Source organism: Thunnus thynnus, chromosome 3 (assembly GCF_963924715.1).
Source record: "Thunnus thynnus chromosome 3, fThuThy2.1, whole genome shotgun sequence".
NCBI lineage: Eukaryota > Metazoa > Chordata > Actinopteri > Scombriformes > Scombridae > Thunnus > Thunnus thynnus.
The window spans coordinates 8,603,793-8,629,461 of record NC_089519.1 but is presented as its reverse complement, the minus strand read 5'-3'; the positions used below and the strand labels follow the sequence as shown (position 1 = coordinate 8,629,461).

General features: G+C 40.1%; 1 protein-coding gene across 3 annotated transcripts; it reads left to right on the top strand.

The window, feature by feature from the left end:
• Window positions 1-1,186: 1,186 nt before the first annotated feature.
• nt5c2b (5'-nucleotidase, cytosolic IIb) lies at window positions 1,187-25,497 on the top strand. Of its 3 annotated transcripts, none has more exons than XM_067583900.1 (18): window positions 1,187-1,404; window positions 3,510-3,629; window positions 8,650-8,723; window positions 14,715-14,832; window positions 15,121-15,216; window positions 15,343-15,434; window positions 15,626-15,683; window positions 16,308-16,401; window positions 17,874-17,927; window positions 18,114-18,197; window positions 18,434-18,475; window positions 18,623-18,730; window positions 19,141-19,207; window positions 19,321-19,491; window positions 19,906-19,957; window positions 20,296-20,356; window positions 20,685-20,861; window positions 21,742-25,497. In XM_067583900.1, exons 2-18 carry the CDS (start codon window positions 3,529-3,531, stop codon window positions 22,006-22,008), a joined length of 1,716 nt encoding a protein of 571 aa, XP_067440001.1. In that variant the 5' UTR covers window positions 1,187-1,404; window positions 3,510-3,528; the 3' UTR covers window positions 22,009-25,497. The 3 variants fall into 3 exon arrangements, with proteins under 3 accessions (XP_067440001.1, XP_067440002.1, XP_067440003.1); XM_067583901.1 differs by lacking the exon at window positions 1,187-1,404 and adding an exon at window positions 1,434-2,413; XM_067583902.1 differs by lacking the exons at window positions 1,187-1,404; window positions 3,510-3,629; window positions 8,650-8,723; ... (1 more) ...; window positions 15,121-15,216; window positions 15,343-15,434 and having other exon boundaries at window positions 16,146-16,401.
• The last annotated feature ends 172 nt before the right edge of the window (window positions 25,498-25,669 follow it).

Here is a 25,669-nt window from a genome sequence, read left to right as displayed (position 1 = left end):
CTGAATAAGGATGCAAACAGCCGCAAAAGTAACCACTTTAACCTCAGAGTTATTCTTTCATTTCAGAACCACAACAAAGAATGTGTCATTATCCAATTACTCTAAATACTCTCACTCAAGTGGCTGTCACCATATAATATCCATAGAATACATCTTGTCATATGATCTGCACATGGACGGTTGTGAGTATGTAATATGCAGCCAGCAAACATGAATCTTTACTTTGTGGACTTGCACATGAACAAAATTGTCCTTTTGGCCTTTTGAGTCATTTTAAATGAAAGATTTTTTGGATTTGCATTTTTTGGCCTCAGGTAATGTCAGAGATATAGCACTGACCTGAAAAGATACTGCAGGTCTACTAAAAACATTAATTCTTGCAACAAGAAAAATGGATTCAGTTAGTGGTGGAAGATATTCAGATCCTTACTTAAGTTTAAGTACCACATCAGTGTAAAAGTATTCCATTACAAGTAAAAGTCCTGCATGTCCTGCTGAAGTAAAAGTACATACATATTAATTATTGCAGTAAAAGTAGTGATTTGGTCCCTCTGACTGATATATTATTATATATGTCATAATTAGATTATTAATACTGAAGCATCAGTGTTAGAGCAGCATGTTACTGTTGTAGCTGATGGAGGTGGAGCTAGTTATAACTAATTTATATACAGTTAGGTAGTTTAGTCCAGTGGTTCCCAACCTAAATTTGTTTTCAATTTTGGGACTTTTTCTCTAATCTTTGATTTTTTGATGAAATCTTGGATCATTTGAACATTTATTGAAATGAAACCATGTGAGAAGTTTAGAGGGAAAAATCACTATTTGGTGGAGCTGTTAACAACTCATAAGCATCTGAAACGTGACCCCGACTACACACTGCTTTTTGTAAGACATTATATTATCCATTGTGTCAAATATTCATCTGAAAAGTAACGAAAGCTGTCAAATAAATGTAATGGAGTAGAAAGTAAAATATTTCCCTCTGAAATGTAGTGGAGTGGAAATATAAAGTTGCATAACATAGAAATACTCAAGTGAAGTACAAATACCTGAAGATTGTACTTAAGTAGGCCACAGTACTTGAGTAAATAGTTACCTTCCTGATAACAGATGCAAGAGGTCACGTGTCTATGCCACGACTACAGATAGTCCCGCCTCCTCGTGACAGACAGGAGTAAACACCGCCCCCTGAATGTCTCATAACAACAGCTGGGAGAAAGAGAGAGGAGGGACACTTATCTGCTGCCTGGCTTTACAGTGAAGACATCACGGCTCTGACTGCAGCTTTCTGTAGAAATATAGACTACTGTACACATTAGCGCTTTCCTCCGACTTTCACACTGCTCAAGGCGCATGCTCAGACTAACTGACGGTGCAGTGGTTTTATTCAGGAACTCAGAGGTGAGTACAGTAACGCCAGTAGCAGCTAAACGCAGTCAAATCTGCACCGACACTTTGTGGCTTTTGTTTTTTTCTGCATCAAAGCCAGCTACCCCGTTAGCTTTGTCCGGAACACTTTTTGCGCTGTCCTTCTCAACAATGTCAGACAACCAGAGCAGGACAGAGGCTGTTTTAGCGGGATATTAGCTAGCTTTTACAGTTGAGCAAATAACTGTTCGGTCACCGCGCGAAGAAGGTTTTTTTTTTCTTTGCTGTTAGCTTGTAAAGACACTTTGACAGTAGCTTCAGCTAACCTCTCTGCGTTCACCGTCTGTGTCGTTAAAACTCTTGATATTTAAGCTGTATAGTCAAAGATAGCATCTTAAACATGAGTGAACAGTACGTGCAGTCTTGTTGCAGCAAACGTCGACGTGAGGCAACAAAGCCTGTTACAAGTTATGTTTTGCTTTTTTTTTTTTTTTTTTTTCTTTTTTTTTTTAACAGTCGCAGTTGTTTGCAGGTTTGCTGACTGCTTAGCTGTGAATCTTCCCAGACCCAGAGCTCCCCTCAGACCCCACAGGACCAAGTTCATACTGTGGGCCAAGGTGTCATAAAGACATTAGCTAAACTATAATTAACTATAAAGACATAATGCAGTGGGATGACTGCAATCAGGTAGCTGTGTCACTTCTAGCAGATATTCCTGTTGTACATTAGACGTCAGGATGTAAAAATCTAACATGTTGAAGCCTTCGTATACCTTTCACAATCCTGTAAATCTATTGCTCAGATGCAGTGTTTCTGGCCCTGTTGACAGTTCTCCTCTGTCTCAACATGTGAATCTCATTTGCATTTGTGTTGGCACTTTATAGCCAGAAGGCTGACCTCTGTCTTTGCTTCCCTGCAGCCCAGCCTCTCCAGTGACATTAGGAGACTGATAGTATCAGCATGGAAGAAAAAACACACAACTTAAGTCATTAACAAGACAAGCGGAAGACTAGGTTTACATTCCTGTAGGGCAGAACAACGTGTATGTTTGAGCCGATGAATTACCCACACAAGTACTTCACTATATTTTCTTGTCATAAATATAGCCTGCAAGTACGGCCTTGTGTTAAATCTTTTCACGGGATTTTGATTCAGTCTCGCTCATGGCTTTGTTCTTTGACTTTGCCATTTAACGGAGAGGGGTTGTTTTGTGCCAGGCTGTACTAGCGTAACACTGTTCATAAGACAGACTAGAGTTGAGTGTCAGATATTTGCTCTGTCTTTTTTAAACAACCCCACTGACCTCACTGGCCTCACCGTTTTTATATGCCTCCAGTGCCCCATCCTCCTCTGCTGCAGCATGACTTCTATTTGCAGTTTGAGAACATCACAGGAAAATCCCTAACTGACTGGTGATAGTTAAGCCTTTAGGATCTATTGTGATTTTTATCAGCAGTTTTTATCTTCTTACTGGCAATGCTGAGCAAAGCACATATATTTAAATAACAGTTGTAACTTCTTTAAGGTTACAGATTAGATAGATTGAAACTGTGTTTGTCATTCAGGTTATCTTGTTTCCCAAATGGTCACTATGGTAAATAAAGGTGACGTGAAAATACACTACTGTACCCCTCCCTATTTTAAATAGGGCTGCAACATCTGTCAATTATTTCCTTGATTAATTGTTTGGTCTATAAAATGGCAGAAAATAGTAAAACGTTACAGTTTCTCAGAGTCAAAGGTGACGTCTTCACATGTCTTGTTTTGTCTGACCAACAGTCTAAAACCCAAAGATATTCAGCTTACAATGATGTAGGACAAAGCAAAGCATGAAATCATCACATTTAAGTAGTTGAAAACCTCAATCTTTTGGCATTTTTGCTTAAAAAAAATGACTACAACGATTAATTGATTATCAAAATAGTTGCTGATTAATTTTCTGTCAATCAACTAATCGATTAATCAGTTTGCCACTCTAATTTAACTGGTAGTTTTGGTGTTGTTTTTATTTATGAAAGTGTCTTTTTTTGTATTAAGTAAACGTATTTTTTTAAGTTGTAGCATTGTGCTGCCTTCTTTGTGTGACCTGTCATTTTAAAGTCAATCCTCTCCATATTTGCTGCTTCCCTTCTCTGCAGACACTGAAAGATTTTAAAGATGACCACTTCATGGAGTGACAGACTGCAGAACTATGCAGACTTGCCTGCCAACATGGACGGCTTGACGATGAAAAAATACAGGAGAGAGCCATATCACAGGTTAGAAACACGTGGAGGTCCGAGGGCGGGAACGGCACCTTTCTAATTACCCGAAACTATGTTTAGATAGGACGCATGAACATTTTATGATATGAAATGTACAGCAAGGCAAAAAATGTAGCCTTTCCACAGTGAAACACAACTGTGGTTTAAATAGCAAAAACATCCAGATTGTAACTATGCAGGAATTTAAAAATCCTAATGTTCTGAAAGGTCTGACAATCACCTCTTTATTTTGTTAGTGTCGAAGCGACATGATGAAAATATTCCAGTCATTGCCTAAACTGGTTCCCAACTTGCAGATGGATTAGTCATAACAATGACATACACGTGCAGCAATTTCCTAAATTAAGATGGCGAATACCAAACATGAATAAACTGCATCAGCAGTGAGAAGGTTTGCTGAAGGGTCACTGATAAGGTACGACAGACTCTAAACAAAGTATTTGCTCTACATCCGTGGCTTCAGAGATAACTATGTGAGTGAATCCTTTCCTCTACAACAGCGTCTCAACAAAACTTCATAAAGACGTATTTATGATACAACAGCCACCCACAGATTGATTTTACCCGAGGGCAAGACAAAAAAATGCATAACAAAATATGAACCTCGGTATTTCCTTCTGTAATATTACTGTTTCCGTTTGTTCAGCAGAATTTGTATTCATAATGGAGTTTTAATGAATCATTTGCATAGGGACTGTATGTAGGGTAACCACACAAAAAAGAAAGGGTCATTTTGTGGTGCAGACACTAGTCATCAGAAAACTGTTAAACCTCAGTTATTAATGCCTGGATGGAGTCTGATCCAATACATTCTGTGGTTTCTTTAATCATTGAACAGTTTGAGAAATGGGGTCAAATGGACTATGAATGGCTGTGCTATTAGAAGCATTCACTGAATTTTTTTTCACTCAATCAGAAAAGTCAAATTTATTCAAAAAGCTCCCATTAAGACCAGAATATTTCAGCTAATATCTGTAACTTTCAAATTTCACATTCCCTACTGAATTCCCTGCCACACAGATTGCGCAACATCTAGTGGGTGCATTTTCTACATTGTCTCACTTCCTTCCTTGCTTTAACAAAGGAAGATGCCACGGACTAACTGCACAACCACTTATTGAGACTATATTATTTACTCTCCTGGCACTGACCCAACATTATAGACTGCTCTAAAGACAAGGTACCTGATAATCATTCATTGTTAAGTGTCCCTATTATTGTGTACTATGTATTTATTCATGTAGTTGCCATCCTGTATTACACATTTCCTCTCATGCACTGTTGCAAAAAACCCAATGGGCCATGTCATTTAACTTAGTGAGTTTGAGCTATGATGTACTGTAAAGCAGTTTTTGCTAGCTTTGATTTCACAGACAGTTCATTCTGTCTTGGGTGTGGTTCTCTGGCTGTTATGCAAAATTCCTGTCCGCCTCGTGGCAAAATGTCACCACACTGTTGAGATCCCAGGAGCGAGTGCATGGATCTGAAGCACGTTTAGCTCGGATTCCCCTTAAAGGCGAGATGATGCTCTCCATATTTATAGAGATTACACTGTTTTGACACTTAAGTTGCTTTATTAAATGGCCCGATCGGGGGGGCTTTGCCGTATACAGATATCCTTGTGTCTTTACCTGTTGACTGGAAAACACCCTGTGGCCATGCTGGCTGGAAGCCAGATAAAACGTGTGTTGTTCAATGTTTAACTCAGCGTAAGACATGTATGTCCACTGGGCTCTGCTGTTGTTCCATACCATTATATAACATGCCATGTTCACAGGGTTTATGCAACTGTCACTTATCTGTGAGCTGCACACACACACACACACAGATACAGAGTTAGTGTAGAGCCTGATGAAACAATGCATTTGTGCATTTTTGACAGCAGTTCTGTTTAATTAAATTCACAGAGGCTGTTTGATCAGTTTAATCTTTTTTTTTTTTTCAAATTTAAGAGACCATTAAAGATGACCTTTTGTTTATCTCACAGACACAGACCATTCCTTCAAGGTAAGAGCCCAGCTCAAACAATGCAGCCTGATAGCGAGAACTGTGTATCACATAGCAGAGGAGTGACGACTTTGCCCGGCGCAGATAAACTTTGTATCACATGGAGTGGAATCACTGTCTACATGAGATTAGACAGCAGTGGAAAAAATCTGTCAGATTGTTGCACAGCTGCGCTCAGATGAAGTAAAAGTTGTTAAGGGATTCTCTTGTAGGTGCGGTCTGTCCCATGTGAGCTATTTTAGGCAATACTGTTGTCAGCGGGACCAAAGTCGAAGCTGAATACAGTAATCGAGTCACCCCCACCCCCTACACCCACCCCTACACCCGACCCTTTGTCAATACAGGTGACCATAGGAGAGGCACCAGCTTACTTAAGTTATCATTTATGGCCGTCCTTTACATCCACTCCCACAAGCAACACATGTCATATGTGAAATCACAACTGCACAACAAAATAGAAAAGATTTAGATTTAATTCTCTCACTGGTAAAGGCTTAGGCTCACCAAATGCAGAGAAATCCTGACCGTAAAGTCTCAATACGTCAATATTAAATGCTACTGAACAGATAGCATTGAAATATTTTGTCAGTTAAGTTTTTCCCTTTTCAAAAATTTTCTTTTTCAAGTTCACAAACAAAAAAAAAAGGTGTTGAGGTTTAAAGTCCCTTATTTGAATGTATGTCAGGCTTTGGTTACCCTTAAGTTAGTTAGTTAACCAATGCAATTTAATTATCTTGATTCGACTTGACTTGAATTTTAAGATCTGAACATTTTTCCATATCTAGAAATCTTTAATATATTTTTTGGGGAAGTTGGACACTTGAATTTTCTTGATTTATGAACCTTAAAACAGTTAAATATTTAAATGCCATCAATTCAGTCTAATTTACATTCCAACAAATGGGTATTTTGTAGTGATAAAAATTCACACTCATGTATTTAATTGCTTTCCTTTGCTTCCATATGATACATTTATGTATAATAAAAGGTCAAATTTGCTGCCCCTGCGAGCTGTACTGTCAACCAGTAATATCTCAGTAATGTAAGCAGCTATAGCTTAGGACTGGGGCTTGCTTGATTCTACCTGACTTGTGATTGTTCTGGATGTCTTTGAGGGCCCACAAACATCATGCTGCACAACAACAACCCTAACTGACAGCACACAACAACAGAGAATGACGCGGAATAGCCACAATCATTTTTGCAACAAGTCAGAAAATTTCTGAATGGCAAGAAAGCAAAGAGAGAGAGAGAGGGGGGGCGAGTATTGTTTGTGGGCCAGAGCTGCTGCCCTGTGTTGCTGGAGCAGGTCAGACCAACGGAGAGTCAAACTGAGGTTTAATTTCGCACAGAATGCATCGCCAGTCCTCCTCTGGACAAAGATCTAAATGGGAACTCGTCCACTATGGATCTGCAGCAAGGTATTTCACAAATGTTTTAGAGATTGGTGAAGATGAAGCGGTCATTGTCACAGATTAATGACAGGATTAGTTGTCTTGGAGTGTCATTGTGAGACATCTGCGTTTAGTCAAGGGTCGACCCAAATTTGTTTTTTATTTCAGTCTGACCTTTTCGATAACCGTTTAGTTGATTTACGTCTTATTTCTAGCATAACTAAATATTGACTTGTGTCGAAATATCAGGGAACACAGCTACACATTCAGCACAGTCACAGATGGTTAAGATAAGCTTTGTAGGTCTGTGCCAGCAGTCGAAGTTAAGCTAGCAGTGTGTGACTTGTCTTTTCTGTGAAAGCCGTGTCAGCGAGGCTATGTAAACAATGTCTATCACTGTGGCCGGTGTGGACCTCCAGCCTCCTGACTGATTTATGAGGCAGGACAGTGGAGCCGTTTCCTGGAAGATTGTCACAATCAGGGCTAAGTCTGTCGGGTTTACCATCACCAGCTTTAGAGCTTCCTGTGACGTTACCAATCACCAGACTGAAGACCTTTTGCGCTTTTAAATGACTGAAAATCTAGTTTTAACTTCATGTTTCTTAAATTCATTCTAGGGCTGCAGAATTGTGTAATCTGTTATTAATTAATGATATATCACTAAATTAAACATTTAGTTTAAAATATCAATTCTAATTCACAGAGGGTAGCACTTAATTATCATAATCAGTACTTTGTTGCCCATGGGAGGTCTATGAAAAATACTGAATGAAGATATATTCACAGTTGACAGTATTTATCATTTGATTTGTCAAGCCATTCAAAAGCTCAAACCAAACATCTTTCTTTTTAAAAACCAGGCTGGCAAGAAGAGGAAATGTTCTAAAATGTCAGTTTCTAGATAAGCAAGCACTCTGTAACTTCCAGTTACCAATGAAATGGGCAGACTCAACGACATGCCAAGTCTACTTGTGAAATAGTAGTTTCAGAAAAATGTGTAGCGTTTCACAGTCGATTTCAAAGGATATCCTTAGCTAGATGAAACCTTCTACTATCTGTTCACTCTTCTCGGTACCTCGTGTCTTTTCATTAACAGTAGTACTAAAGTTTACTGGACTCTCTTTCTTTGATGGCCACTGTTTAATTTTAGAAGTCATGCAGTGACCTGCTGACACGGATGAATTCTTGATAAAGGCTCCTAAAGTCAACAGTAATACCCCAAGTTAAAGGCAAACGACTGCTTATAACCTCCATGTGAACACACATTTTTGCCAAATATTCTATAGGCAGCGAAACAAGATCGCTCAAACCTGTGTAAACCTTATTTGTGCGTCGCACACTCAAAATCAGAAACAGTCCGTGTGTCGCTCTTGTTGTGTCATTCACTTATTGGTACATTTTCACATTATCAGCCCATTGTTGCTACTGAATGGAGCCACTATATCCAACTTTCTGGGTTTATAGTCGGTCTATTCAGTTTGTGAAAAAGCAAGTGAATATTTTTTTTTTACCAGAGAACAGTGTCTTCTCTTGAGTCTGCCGGAATAAATGCTGATGTTATTGTTGTAAGTATGTATTGCAACTAAAACATGTACTTATCTTGTTTTCTCTAGAGTGTTCGTCAACAGAAGCTTGGCAATGGAGAAGATTAAGTGCTTCGGCTTTGATATGGATTACACTTTAGCAGGTAAGTCCAGTACACATTCACTGAACTATTCGCCATCGCTGAGACAAAACAGCTGACTAATCATTCCTGGATCCACAGAAATTATATGGAAATTGGCATTGAGGAGAAATATGAAACATTTGCTGATTAAGGTGGCTTAAATGTTAGTGTTTAAATGCTTTTTTCAGCTGCTTAATTGAATGTCTTGTATGACATCACTATGGGCTCTGGCAACTTTTAACAATGTTGGACATCCTAAACAATACATTCTTGAATTGACTGTCCTTTCTGTTGCCATATTAATAATATAGACTAGTTCTAATAAACATGTCACTTAAATCCAGACTGAAAAAAAGGTGCAGAGATAAGTATAAATGTATCCATGGATGGGTTTTCTGATCAGAAACAGGAAAAAAAGGATTTTGTAAATGTAATTTATTTTGTGATTTTTCACCTTTTGGAGTTAGAAAAACAAATCTGTATTTGCTGAACGTCCTTTGACCTCATGTGTCTGGTGTAGATATTAAAATCTACAGTATCCCCTCTTTTCAAACTCTGTATTTGTCACTATCATCCCCTCTGAACTGCAGCTTGTTGTCTACCAAAATATTATTTAGGTCAATGCCAGTGACACATTGAGCACACTGTAACACTAGAATAGCAAAATGTTAAGCATAGCATTACTCTGGTACACAAAGTTGGTTTCATGGAGACGTTCTCTTTCCCACTGACCAGTAACTGGGCCAAAATTATCCTCATGTTTTTTTATGCCACTTTGTTCTGTGACTCAGCTCCAGTTTTTGGTCTCCGTCTCTAAAAATAAATCTTCGTGACTTTGAGAAGCGGGTCACGTTTGTTTGTTGAGTTCACTAGTGACAGCTCCCTAGAGGACCGGGATCACTCGAAGTCCCTCTCTCTGTCCGTGAGGGCCGTATCCCCGTCCAGAGTGCAGAGGAGATTTTTACGGACGCTCAGCTGTTGACATGACTCTTTATGGGCGCTCATAACCAAGTGTTAATGTTTGCTGGAAGTGTGGCTATCATGTATCTTTGGAGGGTGTTCAGGTTTTGACCACTGAGGCGCTTCATCAACTCCAGAGAGCCGCTAGTTTCGTAGAACGGACGCTGCTTGACCACAGCGCGTTGGTCTAATGCCATATTTGTTTTTATGAGGTGTTAATGGTGTTTAGAGTATGTGCTTTTCTATAAAAGTTTTTCTTGGGACTATCTGGACAAAATATGATGTCATTATGAAATGCACTGTAAAAGCACTGTTACTAAGTATAGAAAGTACTAGAAAACACAAGCAGGAAATGTGTGTTTCGAAACGTTTTGAGAGGTCGGATTTCTGATTGGCTGGCAGGAGTCCTTTTCGGTCGTCTATCAGGACCCCTTAAACATACTTCCTGTCAACAGTTAAATCCCCCTTCTGAATCCATGCTCATGGTAGCCTAGCCCATACTAAACTGTATGATTAATACTTGATACTATGTTCATACTTATGTAAGGGTTCGATTTGCTACATTTTTAACCAAAAATAAGTATCATTTTAGCTAAAAGAAGTTAAGTCTTGGTTTTTTTGTTGCTGTTTCTTTTGCTAAGTCATGGTACAAGCACGATAAAGCATCCCAATGTGTCTGAAAACAGGAAGATATTTGATATAGTTGTGCCTCTTCTATTATTCTCCCTCAGTATATGTAGGCATATTGAACATTTGGTCGTGTTGGGTAATATTACAATATACACTGTAAAATCATATGTCTACTATCAATTTTCCATACAGTTGGGTAACTACTCCTTTAAAGCGCCTCAAAGCTTGGTTTCAAATCTTAAGTTTTTCTCCATAACATTATATATTTATGACTAAATCAGTTAAAATCAAAGTTTAAGTTCAGGTTAAAAAAAACCCCACCCTGCAACATCTAACCTGCTTCACCCTGACCGTGTCGTTCCATCATGTTTGATTGGCAGCGCTGAAAACCGAAGCAAACGACCCCTCAACTGTGATTTACATTTTGGTTCAAATATTTCTAAATCCTGATTGGTTTACAGCAGAAAGTGACATCACTAACTAACTGAGCTTCGCCTCACTTCAAACCAGTGAAGAAACTGAAAGAGAAAATATGTTTTCATGGCCTTTTAAAATCTGAGTGTTATGAATCATTTTGTGCAACGTGATGATGTACTATGATTTATGGGTATTTAACTTGAGTTGCATTAGTCAAGAACAGACATTACTCTGTCTTGTTATCCATTAACAAAGATATATTTTAAGATTTCATTTACTAAATAATGACACATACTGATATCACATATTACACTATAATGGTGCTGCAAAAAAACTCTAAAACTTCAGCATTAATAGTATAATGGACAAGATAAGACGTAGTGGACAGAGCACGGCCTGGACACTGTCAGTTCACTCCCGTTGTTTCATGATGCTGTGAGGCACTCAGGATAAAATTATTGATCTTTATAAATCACCCAAAAGGCTTCTTGATGGAACGTCTCTAATGCTGAGCATTCACTACTATCACATCCACAGACGTCACATAAGATTTTGTAAGATTTTGTGAACTAGATCAACATTGCATGAGACAGTATTGCCTCATCTGTTCTTTGTGCTCCAAAAGGGAGCACATAATAGCCTGCAGAAAATCTTGCTCAAACACACACATTTAGGACCAGATTGCACTGAGAGATACACACAGTTTTGTCCCAGTTTTCCAACAGACTTTTGGCTGGAATGTAGGTCCCCGAGGCTGTGCTCAAGTTTTCTCATTTTTCCACAGCGTGCTTGTTAATGTCACACAAATCTGTGACAAAGACCTACATTTGCATATTAGTGGCTACAGATAAATTAAGACGATTAAGATGTTGGCCTCTAATATAGATAGCTATGTGACATGGTTCAGATAGAGTCTCTGTGTGGGACACTTAATATGATTTGGATTTGGTAGTCTATTAGTAGAAGGGTGTGCGTGGTTGTTTATCTTGTGTGTGAGGGGTGTACATTACATGTTGACCTTAGGTGACCTGGCCTATAAACTCTGTGGAGACATCACACACACACACACACCTCAGCAATCGGAGCAGTGGGAGTATAATTATCTGGCAACAATCTCATCAGGGATACAAGGTAACAGATCCCTGAAACTAAGGCCATTTCTCGCCTCAGCTCTAAATAGATGGCCGTGTGTGTTGTGTGTGTGTGTGTACATGGACATTATGACAGCGTGAGAAATGTGGGGAAGAGCTTACAGCAGGAGAGCAAGGACTCCCATAAAACAGAAACACAAGGGAGTCAAGGACATTTTAAGTAACAATCACACAATTTCCGCTCTGCACAGAAACGCTGTAAACACGAGTTTTCAATGACATCTGTTGACAACATTTATTACTAAAATACACAACTTTCCATGACCCGTAACCTCATGCGTTGCTTTCATGTCGGAACAGATCTGTAAGTCACTCCGCAGACCACTGTCAAGCGGTCTAACATCTGAAATAGTGAGAGGTGTCTAGCATTACTAGTGAAAAGCATACACTGTAGGCCAAGCGTGTCATGTGTCTGAGTGATGTTTTTAAAAGGGAGGGCTTGTTGTTCAGGTTTTTCATAATGAAGTGGTTGTGATGTCATTTAACTCACCTCTGTGAACAAAATAAAAACAGGAAACAGTGATGTCATTCGTGATGATTCATGACCTTAAAACTTTTTGGACAGTTTTGATGGTTCACATGAGAGTTTTCTGTATTTTGTGTCTTTTGTTGTTGGTTTGAAGTGGGAGGGGCTCAGTTGGAAAAAAAGGTGATGTCACATATTTTCTGTGCACCAATCAGGATTTAGTATTATTTGAATCCAAATTAGTTAACTTCTGTCGCCAACACTGTCAATCAACTCAGCTTGAACCACACCTGCACAGTCCTGGTGAAGCAGATTAGCTCCGTTTTTGAGTGTTAAAGTCTTAATAAATACTCACTAAGGATGTTTGATTCCACACTTTTTAGTAGTGTTGGTCTCTTAACTGTGCCAATAAAGCCTGACAATAATCTCCCATATTTATTATGTCACAAAACAACTTCCTGTTCCTAAATAAGCAGTCTAACTCACCTTTTTATATAACCTAGAATAAGATGGGCTTTTATGTGTCCTAAGTTGTGTGTGTGTTTGTGTGTGTGTGTGTGTGTGTTTGTGTGGGTGGGTGGGGTGGGGGGGGGGGGACGTCCCACACTGCCCCAAGGTCACCACATGAACAGAGCTTCAAAGTGAACGAAAGAAAGAGAGAGTGATGATAGCAAAGGTGACGGAGGGGAAACAGCTCTCAAAATAGGTTTCTTTGTAGCGCCTCAGAGCTGGAAGAGGAATATGACAAGTGAGCGAGGAGGAGGAGGAGGAGGAGGGGAAGAGGGGGTGGGTGGGGGCAATTTAGTTGGTGTACGCTACTGCTCTGGGCAGAAGGCCCAAACTCTCCTCAGTTTGCTGGGAGAACACGACGGGGGGGGAGGAGAGCGAGGGAGGAGGGGCTGAACTGCAAGAGGTTACGTGATTATAATGCAGAAACAAGCTCAGGCTTACGGAGTAGCGGTTTCAGCAACAGGTCTTTACTGAACTCAAGATTTACATGTATGTGCATATTTATTATGCTTCTGTGTATAAGCAGAACGTATCACTAACGCACACACACTTTTTGCTGCACTTTAACAGAGTAGGACACAGATGTTTTCCTGTTTGTCCTGCAGTGCTGTTCCCCTACCAACTGTCCTCTATTCAAGCAACATCAGCCAATATTTCTTCCCCTCCAGGGGCCTCACACAGCCCCACTGGGAGTGTAGAAAGCAGGCAACAACACGAGTGCATTCTCCGTTTTGTATTTATAACATCTGACATACTCTTTTCCCAGTGTCAGATAGCATTTTAATCCTCCGCCAGTTGTTTCGGAGCCTAGCATCAATCTGCGTTCTTATTTTCAAAGCTCACCCCCGCTTAGGTTTTGGTATGGCTCCGGGGGTAAATATCCGGCTCTGGCGGTGACAGGGTGCGGGCTCGTTGGTCTCAGCAGGGCTCATTAGAGCTGCTGCTGAAAGTTGAGTGATTTTTCATTTTCACGCCTGATCCAGTTTCTTTGTGGATTTGCGTGCGGAACATCCAGGCCGTTGTTGAGGGAAGAGAAGGGCAGTGGGGGCGTGTGTGTGTGTGTGTGTGTGTGTGTGTGTGTGTGTGTGCGTGTGTGTGTGTGTGTGTGTGTGTGAGGAGGGAGAGGGTTCACAGGAGAGTTAGAACATGTTGTTATCAAAATACTGAGACAACACCACAGAGTCTTAAGTGGATGAGGTAGCCTTGGAAAAAGTCACACGTACATGTTGTGTAACATGAGTGAGGTCCACCGGGTGTGTGTCACCTCTAATCAAAGTTTGTTTGCTGTGTAATTACAGCTTCACCCACAGGTCACGCTCCTCAGGTGTACACATCCTACAGTGTTTATGTAAATTTTAACATGTTTGCCATGTGCTCTGCGACCTCCACACAAACACAGATACCAGTATAATTGATGAGAATCTGTGCTCCTATTCATTATAACTGTATAAAACTAAAATTTCACCTTTTATACCCTGAAATTTTTAGCCATGATAACGGTTTTGACTTGAAGGACCAAATGTCAGTCAGTTGTTGATTTGAATTGTGGTAACTTTGTTCAAACCTCAGGTCAAAACTTTTTCCAATACTTTGGTTTATGATCAATACCTTCTAAATGATGACATTCCCACATTTTCATCTGTTTGTGTTTAGTGCTGAGTAGCCCACGCTGCAGCTGTTGTGTAATGTTCATTTATTTGTTGTTTCATTTTTCATATCATGTTTAAAAAGACTCCAAATTCTCATCTCAGGTTTCCAGAGCCCAACATGATTTTTGCATTATACTGTATGTGTGATTGTTATGATGGGGAATGCTGCGGTTCAGTTGGTAAATTTTGGTAAACTAATTTTGTGTGTGTGTGTGTTTTTCATTTCCAGTGTACAAGTCACCAGAGTACGAGTCACTAGGTTTTGAGCTCACAGTGGAACGACTGGTTTCCATCGGTTACCCCCAGGAGCTGCTGAGCTTCGTCTACGATCCATCCTTTCCCACCAGGTCAGACGAATCACATCCCGCTACACAGACATGATGATGGTGACGATGACAAGCACGTTAAAGGCCAACTGCTGCTTCCATCACCTCATCTCTTCTGATTTGAGTCCATTTAACCTTTTAGCCTCAGTGGATTTTAGCCTCAAAGTTCAGTTCCAGTCTAAATTATATTTTTTGGTCTATTCTGATAATAACTGTAATAATGTCAGAAACATTAGCAGTTAAGATGACGAATTTCATGATCATGAAATAAGTTAGAAATGTTTTTTTAATTCTTCTTCCTGCTTTCAGGGGCCTTGTGTTTGACACCATGTATGGAAACCTGTTGAAGGTTGATGCCTACGGTAATATACTGGTGTGTGTCCATGGATTCAACTTCCTCAGAGGGTGAGTGTTTCCAGCATTCTTCTGCTATTGATGTATCTTCGAGACAGATTTCACACAATACAATACCATGTTTTTAATTGTTATTACACACGTGTGAGCATCTGAAAGCGTTCTCTGTCTCCTCAGCCCTGAGATCCGAGAGCGGTACCCAAACAAGTTCATCCAGAGGGATGATACAGAGCGTTTTTATATCCTTAACACACTCTTCAACCTGCCAGGTGAGGTCTTTTTGAAGATGAAAGAGAATACTGTGGGACAATTTAAGAGAAATTAAATCTGTAACGCAGGGCTTTTTAGCAGATTAAATGCTGGCTATTACTCTGAGGGAGGCTTAAAAGGTTAAAGACAAGTTTGATCAAGCTGCTTCAATACTGACTCCTGCTCTCCATTTTTTCCGTCTTCTTTAAAGAGACCTACCTCTTTGCCTGCCTAGTGGATTTCTTCTCCAATTGTGACAGATACACAAGGTAAGCAATTGTTAGTCACACTATCTGTCATGCAACAAGTTTCTGGGCACCGCATGGTGACACAAAGACAGTTGCAAGCCAATCTGGGTCAAGAACAAGCCCTACAGCATGGGAGGGTCCAGGTGCCTCAATTGCTAATCTCAGCTAATTTTGTAAAAATGAAAAATCAAACGGCAGCTCAGTCAAAGAATCCGTCTACTTTTACTTTTCCTGTAACAGTGATTTATTAATCTCTGCCACTACTAATTATACAAAAGCATGGATTCTTATCAGAATGAGACAGAAATGAAAAACGTTTTTTTACTAACTATTTCTAGAGAATGACATATTGATATAGCTATGAGGTAATTTATTAAATGTTACTATAAGGTGAAGATACAATGGCCTGTAAATTTGTTGAGAATGTAATCTGGAATGGCTGCATGTCCTTTGTCCTCTGAAACCTGGTTGTTGGTCTTTTAGGGGGAGAATGCTTTCCTGTTTGGCTGGGGACCCCTCCAACAAGGGAAGGCTATCCCATTTAAAAGCAAACAAAAAACAAATGTCATGTTTTTGAAAACGTTCTGTAAAGATGTGGCCTGTGCGACGGCTGTGTACGTGTGTGTCTCTGCTCCTCTCCCCCAGCTGTGAAACTGGCTTCAAGGACGGCGACCTCTTCATGTCCTATAAGAGCATGTTCCAGGACGTCCGCGACGCCGTCGACTGGGTCCACTTCAAGGTGAGACGTCTTTGACAGTTGTGGTTTTAACACTGTGTGTGTGCTTCATATACATATAGCCATTCACACTCAAACCTAGGTGCTGCTCGTGCTCCCGTCTCCTAGACATGTATATAATAATATGCTCAGAGCTTGTGGCAAACTGCCCTTTAGATTTTGATACACCTCGCACAAGTGGAAAACTTTCAGGGTAGCCCAGTTTGTGTTTGCACTGGCTTTTTACAAATGATGAAGAGCTGTAAGCTTGAGGTCATAAAGCCTGACAGGTAAATCATTTACTGGACAGTTGTGGCGGGGGTCATGCTTACATCATCAGGGATCACTGACCCACGTGAGGAAATCTAATTCCAGTGACTGACAGCAAGTCATGCTACACTTTATTGCTTCTTGTGTGTTTGTTCATGTTCTCTGGTGTCTTCTCACGAGGAAATAACTGACCATAATTAGTAAAGACTGCAACTGGATCTAATAGATCACACTGGACCAAATAGTGACGGCACCAGAAGAAGGGACAGTTGAATGATGGGGATAGTTATTGATAGTTACCAGCTATCTTTCTCTCAATTTTTTGTTGGGGAACTGCTAAAATATATGGAGTAGGACACATGCACACCACTGGTTTAACTCATTTTCACTTTCTGATGTATCAAGGAAAATCCCTAAACTCATATGGCGACTCACACATGTTACCACATGAAGTAAAAAAGAAACTTAAAAAATTTAAAAAAGGGGCTTTTGGAACATTGAAAGGTCATTATTTGTGTGGCTTTGCAGTTATTTTTGTTTTTTTCTGTTTTTGTTTCGTTGCCAATATATTTTATTTAGTTATTTTAACATGTTTGAAATAAATCACCATGGTTATCTGCTTTGCTTTCACATCAAGAAACAAACCTCAGTCTGCTTTTTCAGACGGTCTCAGTCCAGATGTTTAGTCCACACCAGGGTGTGATCGACATCTTTCACACAAGCCTCAACGAACTGAACTAAATGGGAAAATATACCAGAGTTCAATTTAAGTGAACCAAGGTGGCTAGCAGGTGTTAGATGGACTGACTGACCTACGTTTGTCATCTGTAGGCCCTAACTAGAGGCAAAAACTCACTGTACATTCTTTCTATGCTACCAGTTTGTGGTTTGGTTTGTATCTTTCTGGGCAACGTTAGACAACAAGACACTGATATAGAAAAAATAGCCTTCTAAAGCATTGTTGATGGACATCAGGTTTTGCTATCAGATCCATTGAACCGAAGAGCAAAGATTTCTTTTTAGTCTCATCATTTTGATTCGATGTTCGACAATGATACACTGAGAAATCCTTCATGGCAAAACAAGCTGTGTTTAGAAGAAGATGCAGGGCCTTTGACTTTTTATTGACAAAAGAAAAAAAATCCTGCTTTGCTCTCACGGCTGCTTTCACCACAGCTCACTGATTGTTACTGAATGGATTGATTTCTCCTCGTCTTACATTTCAGGGTACTCTGAAGGAGAAGACGGTTGAGAACTTGGATAAGTATGTGGTGAAAGATGTAAGTAGTTTGTATTCATCAAGGATGCTACAAGTGCACTGTGAAAGAGAACACACACACACACACACACACACACACACACTTAGTGTCACACATTCTTGTTTTAATCTCTGAAGAGACTGATTTGTAAAGATTCTCGGCGCTTCAGTCTTTTTCTTTCTTTTTTTTCCTCTCTGTTCCCACCAGGGAAAGCTGCCTCTTCTCCTCAGCAGAATGAATGAAGTAGCCAAGGTTTTCTTGGCTACCAACAGTGACTACAAATACACTGATGTAAGTAATGCGCTTGCGAGCTTCACTTCTCAGGGGAAAACCGTAATTAGGGCAGTTAAGAGTTGAAGTGGTAATACAGGTATGATGAATAAATAAGTATCTCTTGAATAAACTCCTCGGGGGGAAAAACCTGCACATGCATTTCTTGGAATTGCTGCAAGACTGTTGGCAGCACTAACATGTATTAGGTCACAACACTGCTGAGTTTCATTTGACTGTGTGTTGTGTTCTCACAGAAAATCATGACTTACCTGTTTGACTTCCCCCATGGCCCCAAGGTAAGATAAGTATTATTTTTCCTTTCCCTTTGATCACACTCTAAATTCGTCGAGTACTGTATGCTGGTGAAGATAAAAGAAGTGTTTTTATGTTCATATTTGCATTGTGTGTGTGTGTGTATGTGTGTGTGTTTCTATCCTCCACAGCCCGGGACCTCCCACCGGCCCTGGCAGTCCTACTTTGATCTGATCCTGGTGGACGCCAGGAAGCCTCTGTTTTTCGCTGAGGGTACGGTGCTCAGACAAGTCGACACGGTGAGAAGACGCACAGCTGGGACAGAGAACATGTTACTAATAACTGCACTGCATCTGAACGCTGGCATATCCACAAAATTGAAGCCCTATTGCATGACAGCATTTTAAACTGCTGCCAGTCCTTATTTTATTCTCATTTATGCATTTATAAGCATGTATACAGTTTATGTACACAGCAGCTGTTCAGTCCTATAGATTTTCTAAATATGCTGCTGTTTCTGATTTCTGATCCAATCCAGAGTGGAGATGATGTAAATTTGAAAAAAAAAAATTCTCTGTTGTGAAAGACTGGTATTTATGCAGGTTAGCAACAAAATCACTTATAACCATCTGTCAGATTGGAAAGTGCTTCCATTATTGCTTTACATGCCTTCTTGTACCATGTTACATGTATTTTCTCTTCATTTCAGACAACGGGGCGTCTAAAGATAGGAACCTACACAGGACCTCTGCAGCATGGTATAGTCTACTCTGGAGGTAAGACTGATACAGTTTCTTTTCCTGTATCTTATTGTTTAGTTGTTTGTTGGTGGAACTGAGAAGATTTTTCCATTACACGCGATGTGTAATGTCAAGTCATTGTCCTGTAGGTTCTTCAGACATCGTGTGCGACTTGCTGGGGGCCAAGGGGAAGGACATCGTGTACATCGGGGACCATATCTTCGGAGACATCCTCAAGTCCAAGAAACGTCAAGGCTGGAGGACCTTCCTGGTCATACCCGAGCTGGCCCAGGAGCTGCACGTGTGGACCGACAAGAGCTGTGAGTCTGCACACGCAGACGCACGGAAATACACAAACACAGTGACATAGTGATAAATTCGAAGTGCATTCACTCATACACTAGTACAGCCAGTTAGCCTTATTCTATCCCAAGTACTGCAGTCCCACCGGCATTAGAAAACAGTCTCAACAGGGACCCGACCTAGAACAGCAGCTGCAATGTCAAACCTGCGAGTTTGAGAAAAAGCATGAGTCGCATATTAGCAAAATATGATACAGATGATTCTGTATAATCAGTAAGTGCAAAGTCAAAACTGACACTTGATAGTTACACTCACACATCTCACATTCACAGAATCATGAACGATTCTTGCTAACGAAAGCCAGAACACTGTATAAGTACTATAAATATTAGTGAGCAGACAGAGATTCACTTCCTTTTTGTGTTTTCCAGCATTATTCGAAGAACTGCAAGGCCTGGACATTTTCTTGGCAGAACTCTACAAGTAAGAACTATGACCTTAAGCTGCTTTTTTTCCCCCCCTACCTTCACTATATCCCACCTCCCTCCTCATCACCGTCCCTTACCCCAATTCAGCTATTCTTCGCTTTCTGTTTGCATGCATGTGAGCGTGTGTTTGAGAGAGAACAGGCTCAATAGGGTAAAGTCTAAAGGAGCTGATAACCGGGTGCACTGACGTTATTTATAGCCTGGCGCAGCTCGCTGTTGCACCATCGTTTTTGACACATTACCTTTCAGCAGAGTGATATCAATATCCCTCCACCCTCACCCTCCCCCACACACTCTCTTGTCTTCTCCGTCTTTCTCCCTGTCCTTCCTCAGACATCTGGACAGCAGCAGTAACGAGAGGCCAGACATCAGCACTATTCAGAGAAGAGTCAAGGTACGGCCTTAATCACCTCCATTGCTATGACAACAAGAGACCTGTCCACATGGCTGCAGGGAAAGTCGCTGTTTGATGTCGGAACAGAACAATAGAAAGATTGTTCTCCCTCAGTGCTGTCATATTAATGAATAACCACACCAACGCCCCAATTTTAGATACTAAACTGTTAAGAGTTAGATTAGTGACTAGTGGAAGTAGTTTGATATATCTACTGTTAATTGGCATTACTTTGAAATCAAAAATCAAGGAAAAGCTGAATTCCTTTGGCCCCAAACATCATCATCAGGCTCACCGGTGTCTTCCTCTTTTCCTTCTTTCCTTTTAGAAAGTAACACACGACATGGATATGTGCTACGGCATGATGGGTAGCCTTTTCCGCAGTGGCTCCAGACAGACCCTGTTTGCCTCCCAAGTGATGCGCTATGCCGACCTGTACGCAGCCTCCTTCATCAACCTGCTGTACTATCCATTCAGCTACCTCTTCAGAGCCGCACACGTGCTGGTGAGCATCTGAGTGAATATCTCAATGTCTTGTTTCATACCAAGACTGTAAACCAGACTCATTTGTGGGTTTTTTTTGGTGTGTGTGGCCCTTCCTCATCACAGGTTATGGCTTTTTTTTTTTGGACATGAGTTGTGAGCAGTTATTCATTCATTCCTTCTTTATTTGGATCCACATTCACTTCCGAAAGTGGTCACTAGCTTTCCTGGGGTCCACATAAAAAGTGCTACAAGAAAACAAATAACAATTTTTTAAATGGCATTGATCAATAAAACAAGAGAAACAAATACCAGAAAAGAAGTGATATATATGGAAAGGTAGACGATAAAAACAAAAACTAAATTGTCAAGATGGAAAGTAAAAATAATCAATAAGGTTTCAAAACTACAATAATTGAAACATCTATGTGAGATTCATCAATTTTTGTTTTAGTGACTTTTTGGTGTGTCTCATGTCTGTGGGGAGCAGATTCCAGGCAGCAGAAGCTCTATAGAGAACAGTTCTCATCATACAGTTTATTTGTGTGTTATACCTCTGACAGAAGCCAATATATACTAGTTTTTTTTATTACTCCAAATTACATTTTGCAGGAATAATAGAAGTCTAGATTTTAATTAAGCCTCCACAGTTTGCCATGATCAACCAAACAGTGACTTCTTCAAATGTTTCATTTATGGAGAAAGTTTTATGCAGCTCTTGATTTTTATGGAAAAATAAAGAGCTGCAAGATCCTTCTCAACATCTGTTTCTCTCTGTGAAAACATGTCAACATCCTTCCTCAACTCACCATCAACTTAGATGATAGCAAAGTACAACTTATCAGCATCAGACAGTCAGATAAACTGTACTAATGGTTGACCACCCATCTTGTCCTCCCCAGATGCCTCATGAGTCAACAGTAGAGCACACCCACGTGGACATCGACACCGAGTCACCGCTGGCCACTCGCAACCGCACCCACTGCAGCGACTGCAAAGACCTGGAGTGCAAACGCAACCAGTTGACCCGCTCCTTCAGCGAGATCAAACCTCCCAACCTGTTCCCCCAGACTCCACAGGAGATCACTCACTGCCACGACGAGGACGACGATGAGGAAGAAGAGGAGGAAGAGGAAGAAGAGGAGGAGGAGGAGGAAGAAGAAGAGTAATAAACTGCACGCTTAAAGAAGAGAGCCACGCTCCTGTTCCTGCCGCCTTACTGTATGTTTCCCTGTAGAGTTGGGTAGTGATCTCTCTCAAAGTGAGGCAGGGAGGAAAAACCTCTCCTCTGTGTGTGTGTGTGTGTGTGTGTGTGTGTGTGTGTGTGTGTGTGTGTGTGTGTGTGTGTGTATGATGTAAGTCACTTTCAGGGACATACACCAGACTTAAGACCAGTTAATTGGTGTCAGTTTGTGCAACTGGGGACAAAAGCCGTGTCCCCAGTTGGTAAAACGCTGATTTTTGGGTCAGTGGTTAAGGTTAGGGTAGGTCTCCAGAAAATGAATGTAAGTCTATGTAAATACCCCAAAAGTGATTTAAAGGACCAGTGTGTAGGTTTTAGTGGCATCTAGCAGTGAGGTTGCAGATTGCAACCAACTGAATACCTCGCCCTCACCCTCCCCTTCCAAGCGTGTAGGAGAACCTACGGTGGCTGCAAAAAACACAGAAGGCCCTCTCTAGAGCCAGCATTTGGTTTGTCTGTTCTGGGCTACCGTAGAAACATGGCGGTGCAACATGGCGGGCTTCATTGAAGAGGACCCGCTTCCTGTGTAGATATAAAGGGCTCATTCTAAGGTAACAAAAAGACAATTCTTATTTTCAGGTGATTATAAACTAATCAAAACATACTTCTGAATATTATATTCCATTTCTGCCAAGTCCAATCAGCTAGATGCCACTAAATTCTACACACTGCACCTTTAAGTAAACCACACACACATACACATACACATACATACATATATACTGGAGGTTTCTGAGAAAAGTATAAAGGACCAGTAGCGAGACAGATCATATGACTGTCAGAAGACTGTATGCATGATTGGTCTGCTAAAACCCAACTTTTCCTAGCTTCATTTATAGAAAAAAAAAGAAAGAAACATTCATGGTTTTGTAATTGATTTGATTTCTGTATTATTTTTTTCCAGTCAAACACACACTCGAGTAAACACACTATCTTTCATGATGTTTTTTTTTATAAGCTGTCTTTGAAGACCTAGTTTTGGACTGACTGTAGACTGTAAACTAGCCTTGCTGACACAGTATTCACTATACGACCGACCCGAAAACACTTTTTAAGTTCCGGAGCCGAAAGAAGATGCAAACATTACAACAGACTTTTTTTTTTTTTTTTTTTTTAATGCAACATGGGAACAACATTCGATTAGTTTTGTTTCATTTTGTCTCGTCATTATAGAGGGGTACTTTGTTCTAACTTGTTCAAGTATGCAAGGGTGTGTGTGTGTGTGTTTGTGAATCTGTGTGTGTGTATCTGCCAAAGTAGACTCACTCGGACAAGTAGCATCCTGAGTGACGGTGAGCTAAACTGAAGCACAAGCCGGCGTTTAAACCGATCAAGAACCAGATGCTTTTTCTTTTTCTTTCTTTTTTTTTTTTTTTGTTTGAAGTTTGGTTGAGAGAACATGTGGCACACGGCTTTGTTGAACTGATATTTGGTTACCAAGCAACAATGAGGACATAGTACTGTAACTGTATTACATGCCGATAGTCTCTATGACAACCCTAAAGTAGTGCTTCTGTAAATAGCCATCATGGTTCATGGTTTAACGCCACGAGCAGCTAACATGCAGTATTTTTCAACTCGGTTAAATAAGAAACTTGATTATTGTATTTCAAGAGGGGTTGGTTTTGATACAGGGGATATACAATACAAGACAGCTTTGTCCAGTTCAAGTTGCTTTGAGATCTCAAGATGTGTGAAGTGATTTTTGTCATGTACTAGCAGTGTGCAAGTGGCCTCCGTATGCAAGGAAATGAGGCTTTTTTAGGATGCGTGAAGCTCAGTTCGTTCGGTCTAACTGGCTTCAAACTGTGATTAGCTTAGCTGCCTTCACCTCTGTGTTTTCATCTGCTGAGGAGATGTCTGCTTCATCCCGGTCGATCACAGCGTGCGCGAGGCTGTGCGGAGGAGGCGTATGTGTACAACACTCGTCTGTCGGGGCCCCTCGACGCTGTGAATTGACCGTTTTTATTATAGTGTTGCTTCTACTGTAGCTGTTACTAGTAGATCTTCTGAGTTTTATATATTAATGACTCTCAAGTTTGGTTTGATTTCATTGAAAGTGACCAAACGACCCACCAAGTGTCATCACACTCTGATACAGATGTTACTAAATCCTGATTGGTGCACAGAAGTACGTGACCTCTTTTCCTACTGAGCCCCGCCCATTTTAAAACCAGCGAGAAGAGCACAGCGAAAAAACCAGAAATCTTTCATGTGAAATAACCAAAACTGTTTCAAACTTTGTCAGAACTTCTCCAAGAGAGCTGCCAGGAGCTCAAGTTCAATCAATGTGACCTGATCTTTGTACTCTTTCCTTTTTTTTTTTTTTAACGTCTTGTGTATCATGTACGTAAATGTTACTTTCATCTTATATTTAGTCATGACATGTTGTATCAGTCGTGTTCGTGTGGGATCGGCCCTTTGATGTTGGCCAGAAAAGGGAAGGAACATGCCGTCAACTCTTTTTTTTTTTTTTTTTAGCATCATTTCAGTTTGGCTTGTTGTGACGTGGAGGAAGTTGTGTTTCACTTTATGTCTCAATTCAAGTAAGAAAATTTAGAAACATATTATCTTTTTCTTTTTCTTTTTTTACAAATGAAATATTTGTATTCTCAATTTTGATTTGTGTCTTGAACATAGGATGACTGGATTTGCTACATGAGGCAGCTGCATCGCTACTAAGAAATGGTCAACTGTTTTTTTTCTTTGCATAATTTGCGTATGCATGTGGAAATAACAAGCATATCTGTTCTGCTGAGGTGGTGATGGTAGCATTGGTTTTGCTTCTATGTTGACTGCATTTTTTTTTTTTTTTTTTTTTTAGGAAAAGCTTTTTGGACTTTTGTCATTGTAGTTTACACAGGAAGAAAAAACTGTAAACCTGTAAAAAAAAAAAAAAAGAAAACTTACAATGAAGGGAAATGTGAATGGCATGTTCAGTACTAAAATGTTACTTGTAATCAACACCATGGGGTTATTTTTATTTTTCTAAGCTAGTGTTTTTAAATGGTCTTGGTTTACACAACTGTAAATAGACCTTTCCATTTCCTTTCCTTATTATATATTTTTTTTCCAAATAACATTTTTTCGTTAACTTTTATATCACAGAGGTCTGTCACTCAGACGTTGGACTTACTAAAGTCTGGTGAACAGGTTACAGTGCTTTAGAAGATTTTTTTTTTTCTTTTCTTTTTTTTTTTTTTTTGTAATTGTCGTGATGCCCACAATGCATCCACTCTAACAACAGGTGCCAAAACCAGTCACCTTTCATTTTCTAAACTATGGTAATCTTTTGTGTTATGCATATCAATTCGTGTTCTTCTGAACAGTGTTTTATTTGTTTCCAGAATTTATCCTACAGACTGTACATTGAGGTAAATTACATAAAAATGTAGAATAAAGATAGTTTTTCATACTTTTCTTGTCCTGTTTTTCATTGAGAAAGGCCAAAGTTTGCAGCTGCTGCAGGGCTCCTAACCCTCAAGATTCACCCTGGGGCAGTAAGTTTGTGGTAATTCAATTAATTACAAATTTGTTTATTTATAATGAAACACAAATGACAGGGGCCTCACCTGCATTATTGCCTA

Coding starts and splice junctions, on each gene's coding strand:
- nt5c2b (XM_067583900.1), top strand. CDS start 3,529: ATGACCACTTCATGGAGTGACAGACTGCAGAACTATGCAGACTTGCCT. Junction 17,928..18,113: donor ATAAGTATGTGGTGAAAGAT/GTAAGTAGTTTG, acceptor TGTTCCCACCAG/GGAAAGCTGCCTCTTCTCCT. Junction 18,731..19,140: donor TGCTCAGACAAGTCGACACG/GTGAGAAGACGC, acceptor TCTTCATTTCAG/ACAACGGGGCGTCTAAAGAT.